Source organism: Cnephaeus nilssonii (genome assembly GCF_951640355.1).
Source record: "Cnephaeus nilssonii genome assembly, chromosome: 6".
NCBI lineage: Eukaryota > Metazoa > Chordata > Mammalia > Chiroptera > Vespertilionidae > Cnephaeus > Cnephaeus nilssonii.
In genome coordinates this window covers 70,032,856-70,050,979 of record NC_137077.1, presented here as the reverse complement: position 1 = coordinate 70,050,979, position 18,124 = coordinate 70,032,856, and the positions used below count along the sequence as shown (strand labels likewise).

The window sequence follows — 18,124 nt, the reverse complement described above, 5'->3', positions numbered from 1 at the left end:
CGGGACAATCCCCGGGTTTTAGTTAGTGTTGAGTTACTGTTGTGAGAGGTTGCAGACTGTCCAGATGGGTCCAGAGGGAAGCTGGAGAATTTGTGTCCACGGTGAAGAAGATAGGCTAGTGCCTGCGCTCCCGGTGGGGAGAAGGGAGGCGAGATGCCCTCTGAGGTCGCCTTCCTCCACCCCTTCCAAATGGGACAGACGGGAGCGCTATTGCTTAACAATTGCCCTCTCTGTCCCAAGAAGACGTAATGACCGTGAGCAAACGAGGGTCAAGACACCGTGTCCTCCCGGCCTTTGTGCACTGAGACGTTTACGTAGGGTCGGGGAGGGCACCCTTCCGTGGATTCCACGGCTCGCGAGCCTCATCCTCAGCCCCCTCGCCCGTCCAGGCCAGGACTTCGGCTCCGCGGGACTGCGGAGCCCGGCGCGATCGCAGGGCCGGGTCCCGAGGGCGGCGGGCGAGGCTGACGTCCCGGGCACCGTCTGGTCGCTGCACCCACCTCGCAGCCCCCTCTTCATTTTCTGAGGCGCTTAGCAGACGGCCCCGCGGGCCGGGGAGAGGCGGGCCGGGGGGGATGGCCTCTCGGCGCCCCGTGGGAGTTGGCATTTGTCGCCGGGCAGCGGGGGCACCCTGGACTGTCGCCCCTGAAGGAGAAGGGGAGTTTCCGGGGCTCGGGTCCCCGCAGCCACCCTCAGGAAGGAGCGTGGAAGCGAGTGGGCGGTGAGAGGCGGAGCGAGGGAGGGGGGCGTGGGCGCGGCCGGCTGTGGACCGGCCCCAAGTTAATGAGGCGTGCGCCCGCGGCAGAGCGCCTCTCGGAGCTGGGCTTTCCCCCGCGGGGCGGGCGCCAAGAGCCGCCTTTTCCGCTGGGTGTCACTCGGGGGTGGGGAAGATGGCCCATTCAAAAGCGCCGCGAGGGGGCCCGGCCAGTGCCCTTCGGTGAGCGCTCGCAAGAGGACGGCCGAGGCCCGGCGGCTCGCAGCTCCGGGACCTGGTGGCGCATCGGGACGCGGCTGCCCCTCTGCCCGGACCCCGAGCCGCCGTCGCTCTGCTTCCTGCGCGTCGGCCTCCTCTGCGCGCTCCGGGCGGGCGGCCGCCGCGGGACCCGCTGGGGCGAGGACGGAGCGCGGCTGCTGCTGCTGCCCCCGGCCCGGGCGGCTGGAAGCGGAGAGGCCGAGCCGAGCGGCGCCCCCTCCTATGCCGGGAAGATGTTGGAGAGCAGCGGCTGCAAGGCGTTGAAAGAGGGTGTGTTGGAGAAGCGCAGCGACGGGCTGTTGCAGCTCTGGAAGAAAAAGTGCTGCATCCTCACCGAGGAGGGGCTCCTGCTCATCCCGCCCAAGCAGCTGCAGCACCAGCACCAGCCGCCGCCGCCGCAGCCCGGGCAGGGGCCCGCGGAGCCGTCCCCGCCCGGGGGCCCCGCCGCGGCCGTCCTCGAGCCGCCGGCCAAGCTCAAGGAATTGCACTTTTCCAACATGAAGACCGTGGACTGCGTGGAGCGCAAGGGCAAGTACATGTACTTCACGGTGGTGATGGCCGAAGGCAAGGAGATCGACTTTCGGTGCCCGCAGGACCAAGGCTGGAACGCCGAGATCACGCTGCAGATGGTGCAGTACAAGAACCGTCAGGCCATCCTGGCGGTCAAGTCCACGCGGCAGAAGCAGCAGCACCTGGTCCAGCAGCAGCAGCCTCCGCAGCCGCAGCTTCAGCTTCAGCCCCAGCCCCAGCTCCAACCCCAGCTCCAACCCCAGCCCCAGCCCCAGCCACATTCCCAATCCCAGCCGCAGCCTCAACCCAAGCCTCAGCCCCAGCCCAAACCGCAGCCCCAACAGCTCCACCCGTACCCACATCCACACTCGCATCCGCACCAGCACCCGCATCCGCTACCGCACCCGCACCAACCACCGCTCTCGCAGCCGCACGGCCACCGGCTTCTCCGCAGCACCTCCAACTCCGCCTGAAGGGGGCAGCACCCGGGCCAGACGAGGTAAGGCCCCCCGCAACTCCGGCTCCCGCGGGCCGTGAGAGGATTGATTGGGTCTCGGGCTGTTAGGAGTTGGAAGTGTGTTCACGGGTTTGGCTCTTGGGTGGAAAAATGAGAAATTATTTCAAGTTTCTGGGTAGGTGGAAAGAAGCGAAGCAAGCTAGAGCCAGGAGGAGCCGGGCAGAGAGGGGAGCGTGGGGGACGCGGGCCAGGCGGGGAGGCCTGCGGACCGCCACCTGCCCGCCCGCCCTGCCCGCACGCGTTCAGTGGGGTGCACCCGGCGGCGCCGCTGGCTCTTGCCGTGTCTGGCACGTGAGGGAGCGACCCCGGTGTCTTAGGGAGCACGCTCTGTCCGTCCGTCTGACTGGCCCGGAGAGAACTGGGTCTTGGAGGAACCTGAGCCACCTACTTCACTCGGTGTCCTTTCTTCCCAGGTTCTGAGGACTCGACGAAGTGAGAGCACCTTTCTGTGGTCCTCATGTGGATGGAAAACCAGTCTCCCTGCTGTGCACCGGATCGAGTAGTTGGGACATCAGCCGACCGATAACTTACAATTCCTCTTAGTTTTCTGCATACTCGTCCTCATCGCAATGCAGGAAATGATTTCAAGACTAGAAGGCTTTATTTATGAACCTTTGAAAGGATCTCCTAGTATGGTGGACCTTCTAGGAGCGAAGATGTACTGTAATTTTATTTTAATGTATTTTGATTTATGATTATTTATTAGTTTGTTTTTTTTTAAAAAAAATATTTGTTCTAAGACATTTCTGAATGTAGGCCGTTTTCCAAAAACAGGAACTTTATTTTCAAAAACCTATTTCCTAGTCAGTTCTAATCTTGGAAAGGAAAAAAGGGAGGTGTAGGGGAAAACCTTGAGACTTCATTCATTCATTATTCCTAGGTCATTTTCAGAACCCCGACACACTCATTGTTATGCCAGGTGGTTGAAATTAAACTCTGTGATATAACTTTTTTTTTTGAGGTTATTTTTTTTTCCTTTAGACTCTGTGTTGTGTAGAATAGAAGTTTAAAGAAGCTAAATGTTCAGAGTTGTGTAATTGTGAAAACCTGTTTTTCTAAAAGGAAATGAGTAGTAATCTCTAATTCAAAATATTTAAAACATAACCCACCTGATGGCAGGATGATCTTGAATGTGTGGTAGGGCTGTCTACTGTAGAAAAAAGCTTGCTTATGTCATCTGTGAAGGGTTTAATAAGGAGATATTTATGGTTTCTGAGTATAAATGTATTAGGTGTTTCATTTCAAAAAACATAGTAGGGGGAAAGGGAATCATTCAGCTTGTCAGAGAACATTTGTGTGTTCTGTCCACACTAGAGATTACCCTTCACCAAGGGCTTTGCACACTTTACCGGAACCACATTTCCTTACTTTATTCTAGAAGCATATCCTAGAATCTTAGAGTTTAAAAATACAGTTTGTAACTATTTCAAAGGACTAAGAGTCATAACTTTTTTTTTTTCTTCTTGAAAATAATGTTAATCAGAGAAACCAATTGTTTTGCTTTTTATTGCTCTGTGAGAAATTGGAGGGTTATATGTTTTGTTGTTAGGTTAACTAAACTCAGAAATTGAAAAGGGAAGGACTGGATAAACACCGGATTTTCAGTAGGAAAACAACCCCAGTCTTGTTTTAGCAGCCACTTGTTCCTGAGGGGTTGTGGGGGGGGGGGGGGGGGGTGCTTTTAAAGGTGGAACAAACCCTCTTCTGTGTTAAATCAAAAGGATAGTCAAAATCCACAAGGGCAGATGCTACTTCAGTTTAAAACGAGCCATAGATGATACAAAATCCTCTTGGGGCTGAAAATCACTTCCTATCAGCATGGCTTTACTAACGGGCCTTTGTTTTCCATTATCTTTTGCAAAGTCTTGATCAGTATTTTTCCAGCACCCAAGTTGGAAGGTCGATATTAGGCCGATGCTAAATTAGTCAAGAAATGAAAACAGAATTTTATGCTAGAGATGCCTTTATTCTCCTTCCATCTGGAAAGGAGTTTCATGGTCAAATTACTTTTTAGTGCAATATTTAAATGATGGAATTTTGAGGCCATAACTCTGATACAAAAAGTTGCCGGGGTAATCTAAAACTTGAGCAAATGGCAAATAGAACTTAAGGGGACTCCCACTTCCAGAGGCTGTTTAAGTTGTGGCTGTGAACATAAGCTGCAAAGATTTAAAAAATCATATATATACACACACACACACACACACACACACACACACACACACACATTCATATGATGGGCAGCTCAGAGAGTCAAATCTAAAGAGTTCTTAAGCTAAGTTTGGTTTAGCTTCTTTGGAACCCCTGCTGTACTTTTAAGATAATGCCTCATTGTACCAGTGTTTTAATATGTAGATCATATAGCCCCAATGAAACCACAGCTTTTTTTTCCAGATAGAAGGATTTTTCTTCAAGTTCTTGTGCTATAAAAAAAGATAATATTTATACCAAGTAGTTTTAAAATTAAGATTTATTAAGCTTATATATAGGCTAAGTACTGGCTGGTGGAATTTTTCCACCACCATGTCTATGCTTCTTAATTGGGGACATCAAAATCGTGGTTCCTTGTCCTGTCTTTCCACAGCCCTTAGTCCTTGGTCTGCTGTGATATTTATGTTGAGTTGACCCTCTTAGTGGCTCTCTAGTGTGAAGGTCTCTTAATATTTAACTGTGAAGACTCAGAAATGAGAAAGGAGAGGAGTGGGATGGTTTTTGTGTTTTGACACTTAGAAATTATTATGGTTGAATAACTTTCCAGAACAAAGAAACAGCTATGCTTGACAAAGCGCAACAAAACAAAATACAAATGCAAAGCATTTTGCGTGTCAGTGGTTCTATTCTACCTGTAAAAAGAGTGATATTAAACACTTAAGTATTACAAGGCCTAACCAATCTCCTTCATGGAAAAAGATAAAAGTACTTCTTTCAACCCAAGAAAAAGAAGGAAAGGGCAGGTCCAACAGAAAACTCACCCCTTAAATAAACATAAAATGTGAAAAGTTGGAAAATTTAAAGGATTTCCCATCTGGAAACTGAACTTTTGTATTTGAACTTCTTGGCGCCACGCCTCGTACACAGCTCAGTAACTATTTGTTGGGAATAATGAATGAAAGGAGGAAAAAATGTGTAACTTCCCAGCACCCAGAAGGTGGTTTCTCTTTCTCTTGCCTCACACTGAGCTTCCTTTACCCTCATTTCATTCCCTGAGAAAAGCTAATCCTGGACAAGCTACACAACATGAGGAAGCTCCTTTGGCATACTTTCTTAGTGGAAATCAGATCTGCTTATGCCCTACAGGGAATGCTGAGGTCAGAGTAAAGGCTTATAAAGGGCTCTTTCAAAATGAACATTTCCCTCAGAGGAAGCTGGAATTTTCTCATATGGAAATCGAACCAACTTTATTTCACTTAACATTTTTTCAAATGGAGGTAGAAAAACCCAACTCATTGCTTGAAAGAATTCCCCTCATATGTAAACACTGTTAGGAAGTCTGGCTTAAGTTAAAAGGCATTTTTTGGTGTGTGTGTGTGTGCTATTTTTTTTTTTTAAACTGCCCTTATGTACCCATTTCTCTTAAAGATTCCTCATTTTAAATCTGATACTACAAGTTTTTGCTAGTGTGGAAGTTCAAATGCTTCACTTGTTTTCAGTCCCCAGGGAAAATGACTTGGTTTTAGCCTGTCTCCAAGTGTTTACAATATCATGTTCAATGGCAGGTTTAGAAGAGGGTCTAAGACTTATGTGAAAACTAGATCAATCCCATAGAACATAGAGCTTTGTAGGATGAGGGTGGGCTTGTGAACATTCATTCTTCTCTTTGTGTTTTGGGTTTTTTTTTGGTAAATGTCAAACAAACTTCCTTTTGCTTTACCAGTAAAATGCCTTCAGCCAGCTAAAATTTAAATATGGAAGCTTCAGAGCTTGATATTGAATACATCAGTGATTCTTTCAAGAGGAATATGCCAATTTACTCAAAACAACCTGAGATGTATTAATTATTAAATTGTGTTGGGTGGGTTTTTAATAACTACTTTCTAAAGTTTGGACACAATTTGAAGGGTGACTTTTTGATCTGTATGTTGTACAGCCAATCTAGAATTACATAACATTAGATGACAAAGTGATCTGCAACTTCGTTGGCAGGACATCTGCTAAATGGAGTGTAGGATCCAACAGGGTTTTCTTAGGGCATTATTGTCCAGGGAAGGAAGCAGGAGGACTTTGGGGCATCTTCATAAAAGCTGGAGAGGCCAACTCCCTATCCCTCTGAAGCTGGCCTACTGGTGATCAGTGGGATGGTGAGGAATTGGATTTTAATAATAGGTGGTCCTTCCTATTATTAATTTTGAGAAGGAAGATAAAATGATTGTCTGTTACATTCCACTGTCGGCTTTCTGCTTAGTTTCAGAATATGCAAGTATTGGCTTCTGAAAAACAAGTATCACAATGTACCAAATGCTTTACTATCACATTCCTGAACTTAAGTATGCTCATAATTTGTGTAAATATGTCTCTTAAATGATTTGGAGAGATGTGATTTATTTTTCATATTTTAAAAATGCATTCCATTTTAAATAAAGTATCGAATGAGATGACTGATCTGTGGACCTTTTGAAGGCCTTGCTGACCGGGCATAGACACTATGCTTTCCTATGAGAGAAGCCTTCTAAAGGGCTTGTCTGTTGAAAATCCCATGACCATTCTGGGAAGAAAAAGACCACTTGTGGGATTGGAAATTTATTTTTAAAAACATTAGCTGGGCATTTTGAATATAGGATCTAAAAATTCACTCAGATATTTTGGGAAAATAATTACCTTTCAGAATGCTAATGAATTTGAGTTGAATTTTCCATAATGCCCGAGAGGATGAGAAATGGTTCCAGTAATTGGCTTGAATTACTGGAGTCCCAGAGAGATTCTAGTCCTATGCCTCTTGAGAGGGTAGAGCCTTGACTCAGAGAATCACTCTTCAAACAGGTATCTATAAAGTTTCCTGTTTTACGTTGAGAGCAGAATAGAGGGTTGATTCTTTAAAGGAAAATAGAATAATTTTACTTTTACAATCTCTATTGGCATCTTAAAAAAAAACTTTAAATCTCAAAAGAATTTAACATAGAAAATTTGGAAGTTTTTTTCATTTCTCTACTGTTTCAAGCAGGATTTTTTTAAAAAAAAGAAGAAATGAACCCTGGCCAGGTAGCTCAGTTGGTTAGAGCAGGTTTAATCCTTGGTCAGGGCACATTACAAGAATCAACCAATGAATGCATCAATAAGTGGAACAACAAATCAACGTTTCTCTGTCTCTCTCCTTTTCTCTCTCTCCCCCTCTCTCAAATCAATCAATAAATAAAAAAGAAGAAATGCAATCTAAGAAGGCAAATTACTGCCATTGGGAGGGGAATCATGGGTATTGTGTGAGATAAAGGTTTCTAGTAGGAGATAAAGCATGGTTGGTAACAGCCAAGATTTGAGAGCAGTGATGGGCAACCTTTTGAGCTTGGTGTGTCAAACTTCGCCAAAAAACTGAGCATAACTCGGGTAGTGTGTCACTTTGAGGAAAAACTAACTCCAAGACTCTAGTCGCAAATGTTTCATCCTTAGGAGCAGCAAATGTTTCATCCTCGGCATGCGGCGCGTGTCATCAGAAATGGCTACGCGTGTCAGTGCTGACATGCGTGTCATAGGTTCGCCATCACTGTTTGAGAGTCATAGTGCATGGGCTCAAGTCCCAGGTCCATGACTTACTAGCCATGCAGATCTTGAGTTACATAACCTTGTGGAAACTCAATTTTCTTCTCCACAAAATGTAGTTAATAAAGGTATCTACCTTAGGGTTATTGAGAAGATTTAATAAGTTAGTAAATATATGAGTGCCTAGAAGCTCCTGTATTTTAGGGCACACAAACTGGCTTGGGAATCATTATAGTCATATTAATATATAATATCTGGCGTTTTAAAGCTATAAATTATATTTTCTGAGATCTTAGCATTTCTTTTAAATGGTAAGAATAGCCCAATCGTCATGGCTCAGTAGTTGAATGTTGACCTATGAATCAGGAGGTCACAGTTTGATTCCTGGTCAGGGCACATGCCCTGGTTGCTGGCTTGATCCCCTGTGTTGGGTGTGCAGGAGGCAGTCAATCAAGGATTCTCACTCATCATCGATGTTTCTATCTCTCTCTCCCTCTCTGAAATCAATAAAAATAATACACTTAAAAAAATGGTAAGAACAGTATGATAACAACATCCTTGAGTTCAACTTTGAAAAAAAGAGAAAAAAAACATTATTTGTAGTACTACTATTTTCATTTGCTTATTACTTTCCAGTCTTGCTTCATATGCTTATGTATTTAGAGTTACAGAGAAACAATGAGTATTTTGATTGTTTCATTATACCTTCGCTATTATAGATGTATTTTTTATACTCGGTCCCCTGGTATGGTAGTGTTGGTGGCTGTCATGCTCTCGGTGAGTTCTTTTCTCAGAATGTCCTCTGTGTTGTCTCAGGGAGAACCATAAAGCTTTAGGACGCACCCTCTTGAGGGTAATCCACATCCCATGTTTGGTCTCTGGGGAGTGGATAAAGACCAGGCCCTGAGCTGGGTTGCTCAGCTGGTTGTTGGTTAGAGCATTGTCCCAAATGCCAAGGTTGTGGGTTCGATCCCCAGTCAGGGCACATGGGTGGAACAACAAATTTCTCTCTCTCTCTCTCTCTCTCTCTCTCTCTCTCTCTCTCTCTCTCTCTCTTCCTTTCTCTAAAATCAATTAAAAAAAAAAAAAAGATCAGGCCCCGTTGTCTCAATCAGGACAGCCGTAAGGGCCATCTCAGCTCCAGTGTCCCTGTAGAATCGGCAGAGGCCTGTCTCAGCAGCTCCCGTGAGGAGCCTGTATGGATATACTATGAAGTGGCAGTGAAATCTATGAGTGCAATCTCAGAGCCACTACTTAACCACTTCACTTGTAGTAAAGCATTATGTAAATATTATTATTATCTAAAGACCATTTTAAGAAGGATATTTAGATATTTCTACTTCTATTATGCCTATATAGATACAGAGATTACATGTGCATATAATATACATAATGTGTATTTCAGTCCAAATAATTTAGATTTAAAAACAGGATATTATTGCAATTAAAAATAGCATTAAGCAATTCTGATTTTTTAAATAGAACGTGAGCCAAATTTATGTTCATAGTAAAGTGGGAGCAATCATATGAGCACAATATTGCCACTGTCCAGAATTAGTGACGCAGGAAAACCTGAATAATGAACTCTATGAACACAGTTATTCTATTGAATGAATATGAATCTACTCATCAAGGTATTCATCCTTGCTTTGCATCTTTCTCAAAGACCTTGTTAGAAACCCTCACCACACAGAAAGGCAAATAAATGCCATGATGTGTGTGTTCTAGAGCCCTGGCCTTGCTTGCCTATGAAGTGAGTCTGGTTATCAAAGATGGCGCAGGTGGGGGCCAGAGGACTCGGGAGAGTTAGACGACCTGGTTGGACTATTGATGTAGGCAGAGCTCCTTGGTCTGAGTGTTATTCTGGATCAGATTTTATCTTGGAGGGATTTTTAGAACCTGCGGAAAGAGAGCTCCACTCCGCTACACCCTGATGCAGAGCCAGAATGCACTGCGGAGAAATGGTAGATGTGGGAGTGCTTGCTCCCTGCCAGGGCATTACCCTGAAGCATTTGATGTTTAATTGAGCTCTGGAAATAAAAACTTGAAAAAATAGTCGAAAAAATGTGGTTATGTTGAATATTCTCAAACCCTGCCAGTCATTGGTAACAGAGTGAGTAAACACATACTGCATGCAGTCCTTTAAGACCAGACATGCTTTGCTTTTGAAGTAACTGATAAATGAGTATTCAGCTCCTGTACAGAAAGACACAGGAAATGACTCTTGAGGAGTTTCAAAGTTCTAATTATGTCACGGTCCTCCACTGGCGTTCTCCTGAAGCTGATAACTCACATACAGTTCCGTTCGTACTGGAGCCAACAGTTCAGTTATTTTGCAAGTGTTTTGTACGTGGCTGTAGCAAACTCTACCGAGTGGTGTGGCTTGCTCTGTCAGGGCTGACTCATCACCTCGAAAGAGCAGCCTGGCTTTGTGACTAATCACAGTCAAAGAAACCAAACTGGTAATGGTTACAGGCATAGTCTCTTTTCTCTATTTTTTTTTTTTTTAAATGTCTTTTTATTGAACTTTTAGAGAGAGAGAGAGAGAGAGAGTGATAGAAACATCAATGAGAGAGAAACATCAACATGGATTGGCTGCCCCCTGCATTCTCCCTGCTAGGGATTGAGCCAGAAACCAGGGCATGTGCCCTGACTGGGAAAATGAACTGGTAACCTCTCGGTGCATGAACTGATGCTCATCCACTGAGCTGCACCAGCCGGGCTCTTTCTTCTATTTAGCTGCTAAAGAAATGTTTATTTCTACAAAGCTTGGCTGCAATTTGTAAACATATACCTCCCTTTAATGATCCTCCAAGTAGCCCCCAATACATACGTGTGTGTGTGTGTGTGTGTGTGTGTGTGTGTGTGTGTGCGCGCGCGTGCCCAGAGCTTTGGGCATCCTGCTTTGAGGGTTGGCCCCAGCCTGCCCAAACCCCTGTTACAAAGCAGTGGTCTGTGGTACTGCCAAGTCCCTTTGTAACTGCCTGTTGTCCTGTTCTGACACCATCACTGGAGGGAATAGCTCAGTCTCAGTGAGAGAATAATTTAATAACTGACTCTTTTAGTTTCTGACAGCAAAGGAGGCTGCTAACGTAGCGATCAGTATATGGGTGAATGTGTGAGGGTGAATCTGATCCTTGCTACAATGCACTGGCTCACCCAAGATTAATTATACTGATTCCCAGAGGTTCTCATTAAATTCCTGATGCCTATAAAGAGTGCCAGGCAGCTCCTGGGAGACCTGAGCTGCATGGCTGTCTCAAGCTGGTGGGCCCTGGTTTGTATTTGCCTTCTATACGATGGTAGGCAACAATACCTCTCCTCCATCCGTGTAAATGGTGACTTTGAGACCAGAGCTGAAAATGGAATTTTAGGAGTTTAGACAAAGCCTCATTCATCCCTCCCCTTTTGGCAGAGGAAGAAAATGAACACAGGAAGGGCCAGGGAGCTGCTCATGGTCGCAGCCAATGCTCATGGTCGCAGCCAATGAGTCAAAGCCAGGATTGTAAACCAAACCCAGCCTCCTGATTAGTGCTCTTTCCACTGCACCCCTGCTTTGCAGGGCTTGGAGGGTAATTTGTGTAAATTCAAGGTGTTATTCTTGCAAATAATCACTTGAAACTTCCAGACACCGTATACCCCCGACCCCCACCCAAAGTATAAAATTTTTTTTTAATTATATAAGCTGTCAAACTGTCTTAAGGCAGTTATAAATATTTAAAATAAACTTTCATTTTACACTTTTCAAAAGTGAGTTCTGACTTCGACCTTCCAAATATCATCCATGTGGTTTAACAAAAACTTTAAGCAAGCAGAAAATGCACGAAAGAAAACAGATATATCTTTTGAAACAAACATATTTTAAATATGGTTGTTAGAATATATCTGTTTTCAAAAATTAATTGAAAATTATTTATTTAGAAACCAGGTTAAAAAGCTGCTTGGAATTTATGTTATCACACGACTCCTAAAATATTCATGGAATGTTTCCGGTGCTACTAACTCCCCCCCACCCCCCACCCCAAGGTCTTGAAATTATCTCTGGAGCTGAAAAATGTTGAAGTGATTTGAATGTTTATACAGTTGCTTAAGGAGGTAGCTGACTGGCTTTTCTCGCCTCTCCGTGTAAGTGTCAGGAGAAATATTCCCTGGAAAAGGTGTGTCCAGGGTAATGGATCCGTTGGCAACCATGAAATCCAAAAGGTGGGGTGGTCAAACTTGTTATCTCCCTTCCAGGGAGCTAGGTGAATGCAATCTACAAAGCTCAAAATTCAATCATAAGTAACAGTTCATCACCCACCTAGGACATTCGATACCCCAAACTAGACAACTTGGAGATTTCCAGAACTGGTACCTTTCATTGAGAGGATGACGGGTGGGGGAGGAGGGGGTCCCCAGTAAGGACATGTACTCCAGCATCCAGTAAACAGGTTTTTAATTCAAAACTGTGTCTGCCTCTGGGTGACGCCATTCTTTCCTCTTACATAAAGTGACCTCTACAGGCTTCACTCACAGCCCTTGGCTCCCTCCGAGGCACAGCGCTTGTCACAAGGCAGCGGGTTGCCTGCTTGTTCTTATTCAAGTGACGACTGGGCGTGCTTGATAGGGGGTGATGCTGACAGCCGCTCTCTGACAGGAGATTGTCAGCATTCTTGACCCGGGCACTCCAAGAGCCTGGGAAAACACTTTGATTTCAATGTGGCTTTAAAAAACAAGACGCAGTGGAACCAAATAACTGTGTAAAATAGGTCCACAGAGCAGCTTTTGTGGGATTAGCTGGTTCTCAGTGCCCCTCAACAAACTCATGACAATGTCCGTGTGCTGAGCAGGGTACCCTCTTATTGGTATGCATTCAACTTGACGTACAAAATCAGGGTTCTTACCTCAAACTTATTGCACAGAAATTAACATATAGAACAGGAGTGAGAGACAAAATTTGTGAATTGGAAATATGAAATCATGTATTAAATACAGGGTGTGAGTTGTAAGGGTGGGCAAGAGGATTCCATACTGAAAGGCAGAGTCGAAGAGAGGGGGCGGGGGTGATCCAGGCAGGCCTGGGAAGTGAAGAAATCTTGCAAAAAACAAAAAAAAAGTGAGCAGTGAGGGGGAGGAAGAAAGGTATTTCTCTAAAGACTTCCTCAATTCACACTCACTTGGTTTATTTCTAACTAGTGATTACAATTAAGTGATTTTCTTTTTGTGTGTGTGTGTAGATTATTTTAGAGGGAAAGGGAAATGAATTATTAAGCTTTCTTTTCTCTTTTTAAGACTTTGTTTTTCCTCTGAGTCTCTGAAAAAGAACGTAAACATAGAATAAAGCAAAACTGAATTTTCTATAGGCTCAGATCTCTTAAGAAACATTTTCTGTCATTTGGCTTGAGTTTGAAAAATTGACATTCACTAGAATATTTTATTCTAGATACTAATTCACAAAAAGTGGTGGAGGTAACCATAGCTCTCCCACAAAATTGATATTAGCGATTAATTCAGGCTTAGCCCAGTAATGTTAACATAAAAAAACCATTGAAACCTGTAAAGAATTTTTGTGAGTTTATCTGAGCCAAACTGTCGACAAATGCCGGGAAGCAGAACCTCAACGAATTGAGATAATGCTCTGGAGAATGGCGGGTTACATCTGTCTTTATACATTGCAATCAAAGGAAAGAGACTTAGGTGGGTTACAGGAAATCCATTGGTGATAGATTAGAGAGGTGGGATAAAGCAAAGCGGTGGGGGGGGGGGGGCGGGGGAGGGAAACCCCTGGGATTGGATAAAAAGTAAAACGATGACACATACTTAGGTGGGTCCAGGAACAATTAACATGATAATGAAGGAATTTGTGGCATCTGTCCTGGCGCCCAGCACAGTAGGTTGTGCCCCAAGGGGTCCGGAAAAAGGGAAGTTACAAGTTTCCTAGACATTTCAAGGGTATGTTATCATAGATGCAAAAAGACAGATAGGCTCAGTTAAGGTAAAGGTTGACCTTGTCAGTGAAGACACCGGCCTAGGATGTAACTGTCCACCATACCTGCTTTTAGTTAGTTTAATTTCAGACCATCCTTTGTGGTTACTTTAGGTCTCTGAGTTTGCAAGACTGCCATGCAGGCCTCCCCTGAGCTTGTCAGGTCAGCATGTGGCCCCTTTCGTCCACCGTACTTAGTTCTCCATAAAGGTTAGGCACCACAATAAGAGAAGACACTAGGGTTGGTGATGAGTATGGCAGATAGTTTTCAGGTCTAGTGACCAGATTTTCCATGTTTTTTTGCACATTTTTCTTTTTTGGTAAAAAAAAAAAGATAATGTTTTATTAACAGTATACCTAAAACTGGTTGCCAATTCACATATAAATAAAACAATGCATACTTTAAAACAAGAATTAGGAAATACAGACACCTATGTAAAAGCTGGTTTTATTATTTCTCCAGGTTTTATTATCAATGATTTATATTTGATTCCTATTAGCAAATTTAATTAAAAGTAAACAAAATTACTTTTCCTGTAAGTAGAAGATACCTTTAAAAAATTCCGTATAGGGCACAGTAGCAGGCCTACAAATAGGAGTAAAGTACAAGGTTTGCTCTCAAGGAACTTACATGGGAAACATGGAGAAGATAAGACAGAATACTATTGGTGGTATAGTACTAATCATAGTAGTTAACATGAGAAGGCTAAAAAGGGCTAATTCCAAGGTAACCCTGGTATTTTGGGGGGCTAGCAACCTGAATCTGTGCCAGCAAGCCCAGTGTACATTCTTGATAACCTATAATTAAGTCACTGCCTCTTTCCCAGAAACCGGTCTTGCAGAACCTGTTATCTAAATGCTCATATTTCACAGAGGCCATAAACGATGAACAGTGCATAGCCCCGGGGGTGGGGGGGGGGGGGGGGAGAGAATGGTGGGGTATTAACGCTGGCGCCAGGCCAGACCATCAGATATGGTTTCAAGACCCCAACACCTGGGGCCTTTTTGCAAAACCCTCGAAAAGACCGGAAGCATAATCCATATTTGCGGGACAAAGACCCCAGAAAGATATAAAAGAGAAGCCCCTGCATGTTACTTTACTCAGATTTGGGAAGTTATTCTGTTGAGTCCGCTGGCGTATTAAACAGTGTAACTTCTTTTCTCTAAAAGCATTACTTGATTTTCCTCTGGTCTTCTGCAACAAACAGAGTATTAATAATGGCAGTAGCAGCAACTAATAGTTATTGAGTACTTACTAAATGGGCCCTACACATGTTTTATATGAATTATCTTATTTAGCTATTATAAAATTTATGATATTGGTACTTTAATCAGCATTAGATTTGACCGTATATAATAGTTAATCCCAAATAAGTATATTAAAATAAAAATTTACTTTTAAAAATGAAATTTATTGGGGTGACATTGGTTAACAAAATTACACAGGTTTCAGGTGTACAAGTTTACAACAACAACAACAAATTTACTTTTCTTTTATGTACAAAGATCCAGAGATGGGTGGTTCAGGGCTGGGATGGTGTCTTTTGGGTCATCACAGACCCAGGCTTCTTCTAGCTCTTCCATCACCCTTGGGACAGGGCTTGGGTGCTCATGATCCAGGATGGCTGCTAGAGTTCCAGATACCTTATCTGAGTTCTAGATAGAAAAAAAAAAAGAGGAATTGGCTGTAGAGCAAAAGGGAACAACTTTCTAGATAAGTAATTGTTTTATTTTTAAAAATATATATTTTATTGATTTTTTTAGAGAGAGGAAGGGAGAGGGATAGAGAGTTAGAAACATTGATGCGAGAGAAACATCGATCAGCTGCCTCCTGCACACCTCTTACTGGGGATATGCCCGCACCAAGATACATGCCCTTGACTGGAATTGAACCCAGGACCCTTCAGTCCGCAGGCTGACACTCTATCCACTGAGCCAAACTGGTTAGGGCTAAGTAATTGTTTTTAGAGAAACGCTGGAGCCCTCATATGATGACTTCCACTTACATCTTATTTTCTATCTGAAGTTGCAAGGAAGACCATACATACTAGTACACTCCTTCAGCTGGATACATTGCCAGCCCATCCCCCAAATCAGGGTTCTATTAGCAAAGAAGTAGGGGAGAAGGGTTATTGAGAAGAAAATAAGCAGTTTCTGCCATAATTTTTATCACTCTTCAATCAGTAGATGAGAAAGTGAGGATTAGGAATTGAAGAAAATTTACCACCATTTGGTGGGGTCAGAATTGTCATCCAGGCATCTAGCTCCACTGTCTTTGAGTCTAACCTCAATGCAAACTACACCACGAACTGGCATGGGAATATAAGACAAACCTCTCAGAGAGATGGGAAAATGCTTAGAAGCATTAACTTAGAGCCTTTTATGTATTTTCAAAATTCTTACTAAGGTTTTAACATTTTCCTTTCAAATATGGTACTGCTGTAATGATGTCCAATTAGTCCCCTTTTAACATTTGAACAATTCAAATAGAACACATCTGATTTTTAAAACAGAGCTATGTAGTTGCTTTCCATGCCTTCAGGTGAGAGTCATATTGACAAAGGAGAGATATGAGAAAGATCGCAGGCGCTCAGAGGAATCTGGAGCACTAACGCCAGAGTCTCCATCAATAGCTCTTGATGCATTTATAGCTCCGTTTAGAGACATCATGTTCATCACTATCCATAGATTCCATGGCAAGATCCAGATCAGGAAAATAGAAGAAAAAATGAATGCTTTTCATTCATGCTCAACAAGAGGAGTGCCGTAGTGTTTATTCTGAGGGTCAGCAAAGAATAGTGGAGCCCTAGCTGGTTTGTCTCACTGGTTAGTGTCAGCCATGGACTGAAGGGTTGAGGGTTTAATTCTGGTCAAGGGCATGTATCTTGGTTGCAGTCTTGATCCCTGGCTCCCAGTTTCGTGCAGGAGGCAACCAATTGATATGTCTCGCTCACATCGATGTTTCTCTCTCCCTCCCTTCCACTCTGTCTAAAAAATCAATGGGGGAAAATATCCTTGGGTGAGGATTAACAACAAAAAGAATAGTGGAAAGAATCCTGGGTTCTAGATTTGGCTTTGCTGCTAATGAGCTGTGTGATCCCAAGCAAATGATTTTGCTTCACTGGACTTTAGTTTCTTCCTCTTTATTTTAATTTTTCCCCATTTTTACTTTTTTGGGGAAAGGAATAGATTTTGAGGAGGAAAAACATGAGGCAGAGAAATATGGAATAGAAAATAAATACAAATAAAAGCTGTTTTGTTAATTGTTTTATAAGCACAACAAATGAGTTCAGAGAATTCTCTATGCAAAACAACACAAGAAAGTTTCAAGATCCAGGTGTTCCTTTAAGCAAGGTTGTAGATTTTAGTCTCTGGCATTTGGAATTTAGGCTGCAATCCTTTTTTTTTGGATGAATCACTGGGTTTGTGGTACAGTCCATGCTTTTAACCAGATTTGAACAGAAGAATCGCCACTTGGCCCAGGTAGAAATAGATGAAGTGTTTGGTTTCATGTGTCACATAACTACCAAAGTTCTTCTCTACGATTCAGTGCCAGGGGGGTGGTACTTCGTATCAAACTCCTCTAATATGCACCGCAATATCCTTCTCTATGTTATATTTCTCCAACACCTGAGTAGCACATTCCACGGAGTCCTGTTGCATCTCCCCTGACATATTGGCATCTTTGATCACCGCCTTGTGGTCAAACATGGTTACAGTGGAGCAGGGCTGGCCCACTGCACATGTCACCTGGGGGAGGGGCTGGTGAGGCTCAGACCCAGCGGGAGAAGCCACAGCTTACCCAAGCCGTGGCGCATCTCCTCCTCCTTTTTAAAGTAAAGATGTCTTCAATTGCGCCCTTTCAATTGTAATATTTTACAATTATTAGCTACTCTAGATTCAGTTGCCTTTCTTTGGAAAGAGTATAGACGTTGACTTCAGAGGACCTGGATCGACTCTTAGCTCTGCCTTGCATAAGCTGTGTGACTTTGCACAAGTCACCTAACATTTTTTTTTTAAGTCACCTAACATTTTGAATTTCGGTTTTCTTATGTGTAAAATGGGAATAAGAAAATATGTCCCGTAGAGCTATTGTGATGATTAAAATAAATAATATATATACAAGCACTCTGTATAGTAGTAGATGATCAATAAATGTGATCAGTAAAAGTCATTAACCTATCCTAGCACTTCCTTCTAGTACTTAATGCTTAATATGTGCTTTATATCCAAATGAGAGATAGGTAGATAAATAGAGAGTTAGAGAGATGGTTTTATGTCATCTCTCTGCATTGGGATTTGAGAGACAATAAAAAATGAAGGGGTTTGGTTTACAGCTATATCCATAGATCAAAATGTTCTCTTTAGTTCATCTAGCAACTTTAGATACAACACCAAAGAACTCTTTCCTTCCTGGGAAGCCTGTGTCTATTTCGGCAAAAATTTAGGAAGAGCTTGTCTCCAGTGT

The 18,124-nt window shown here is 43.3% G+C and overlaps 1 protein-coding gene and 1 pseudogene across 2 annotated transcripts; one reads left to right on the top strand and one right to left on the bottom strand.

Annotated features, from left to right (window-relative positions):
- The first annotated feature begins 768 nt into the window (after positions 1–768).
- PHLDA1 (pleckstrin homology like domain family A member 1) lies at positions 769–6,592 on the top strand. Its single transcript, XM_079774870.1, has 2 exons — positions 769–1,982; positions 2,414–6,592. Exon 1 carries the CDS (start codon positions 784–786, stop codon positions 1,954–1,956), a length of 1,173 nt encoding a protein of 390 aa, XP_079630996.1. The 5' UTR covers positions 769–783; the 3' UTR covers positions 1,957–1,982; positions 2,414–6,592.
- Positions 6,593–17,100: 10,508 nt separating this feature from the next.
- LOC307101805 (dynein light chain 1, cytoplasmic-like) lies at positions 17,101–17,367 on the bottom strand (annotated as a pseudogene). Its single transcript has one exon. The product of its transcript is annotated as a dynein light chain 1, cytoplasmic-like (transcript).
- Positions 17,368–18,124: the final 757 nt, after the last annotated feature.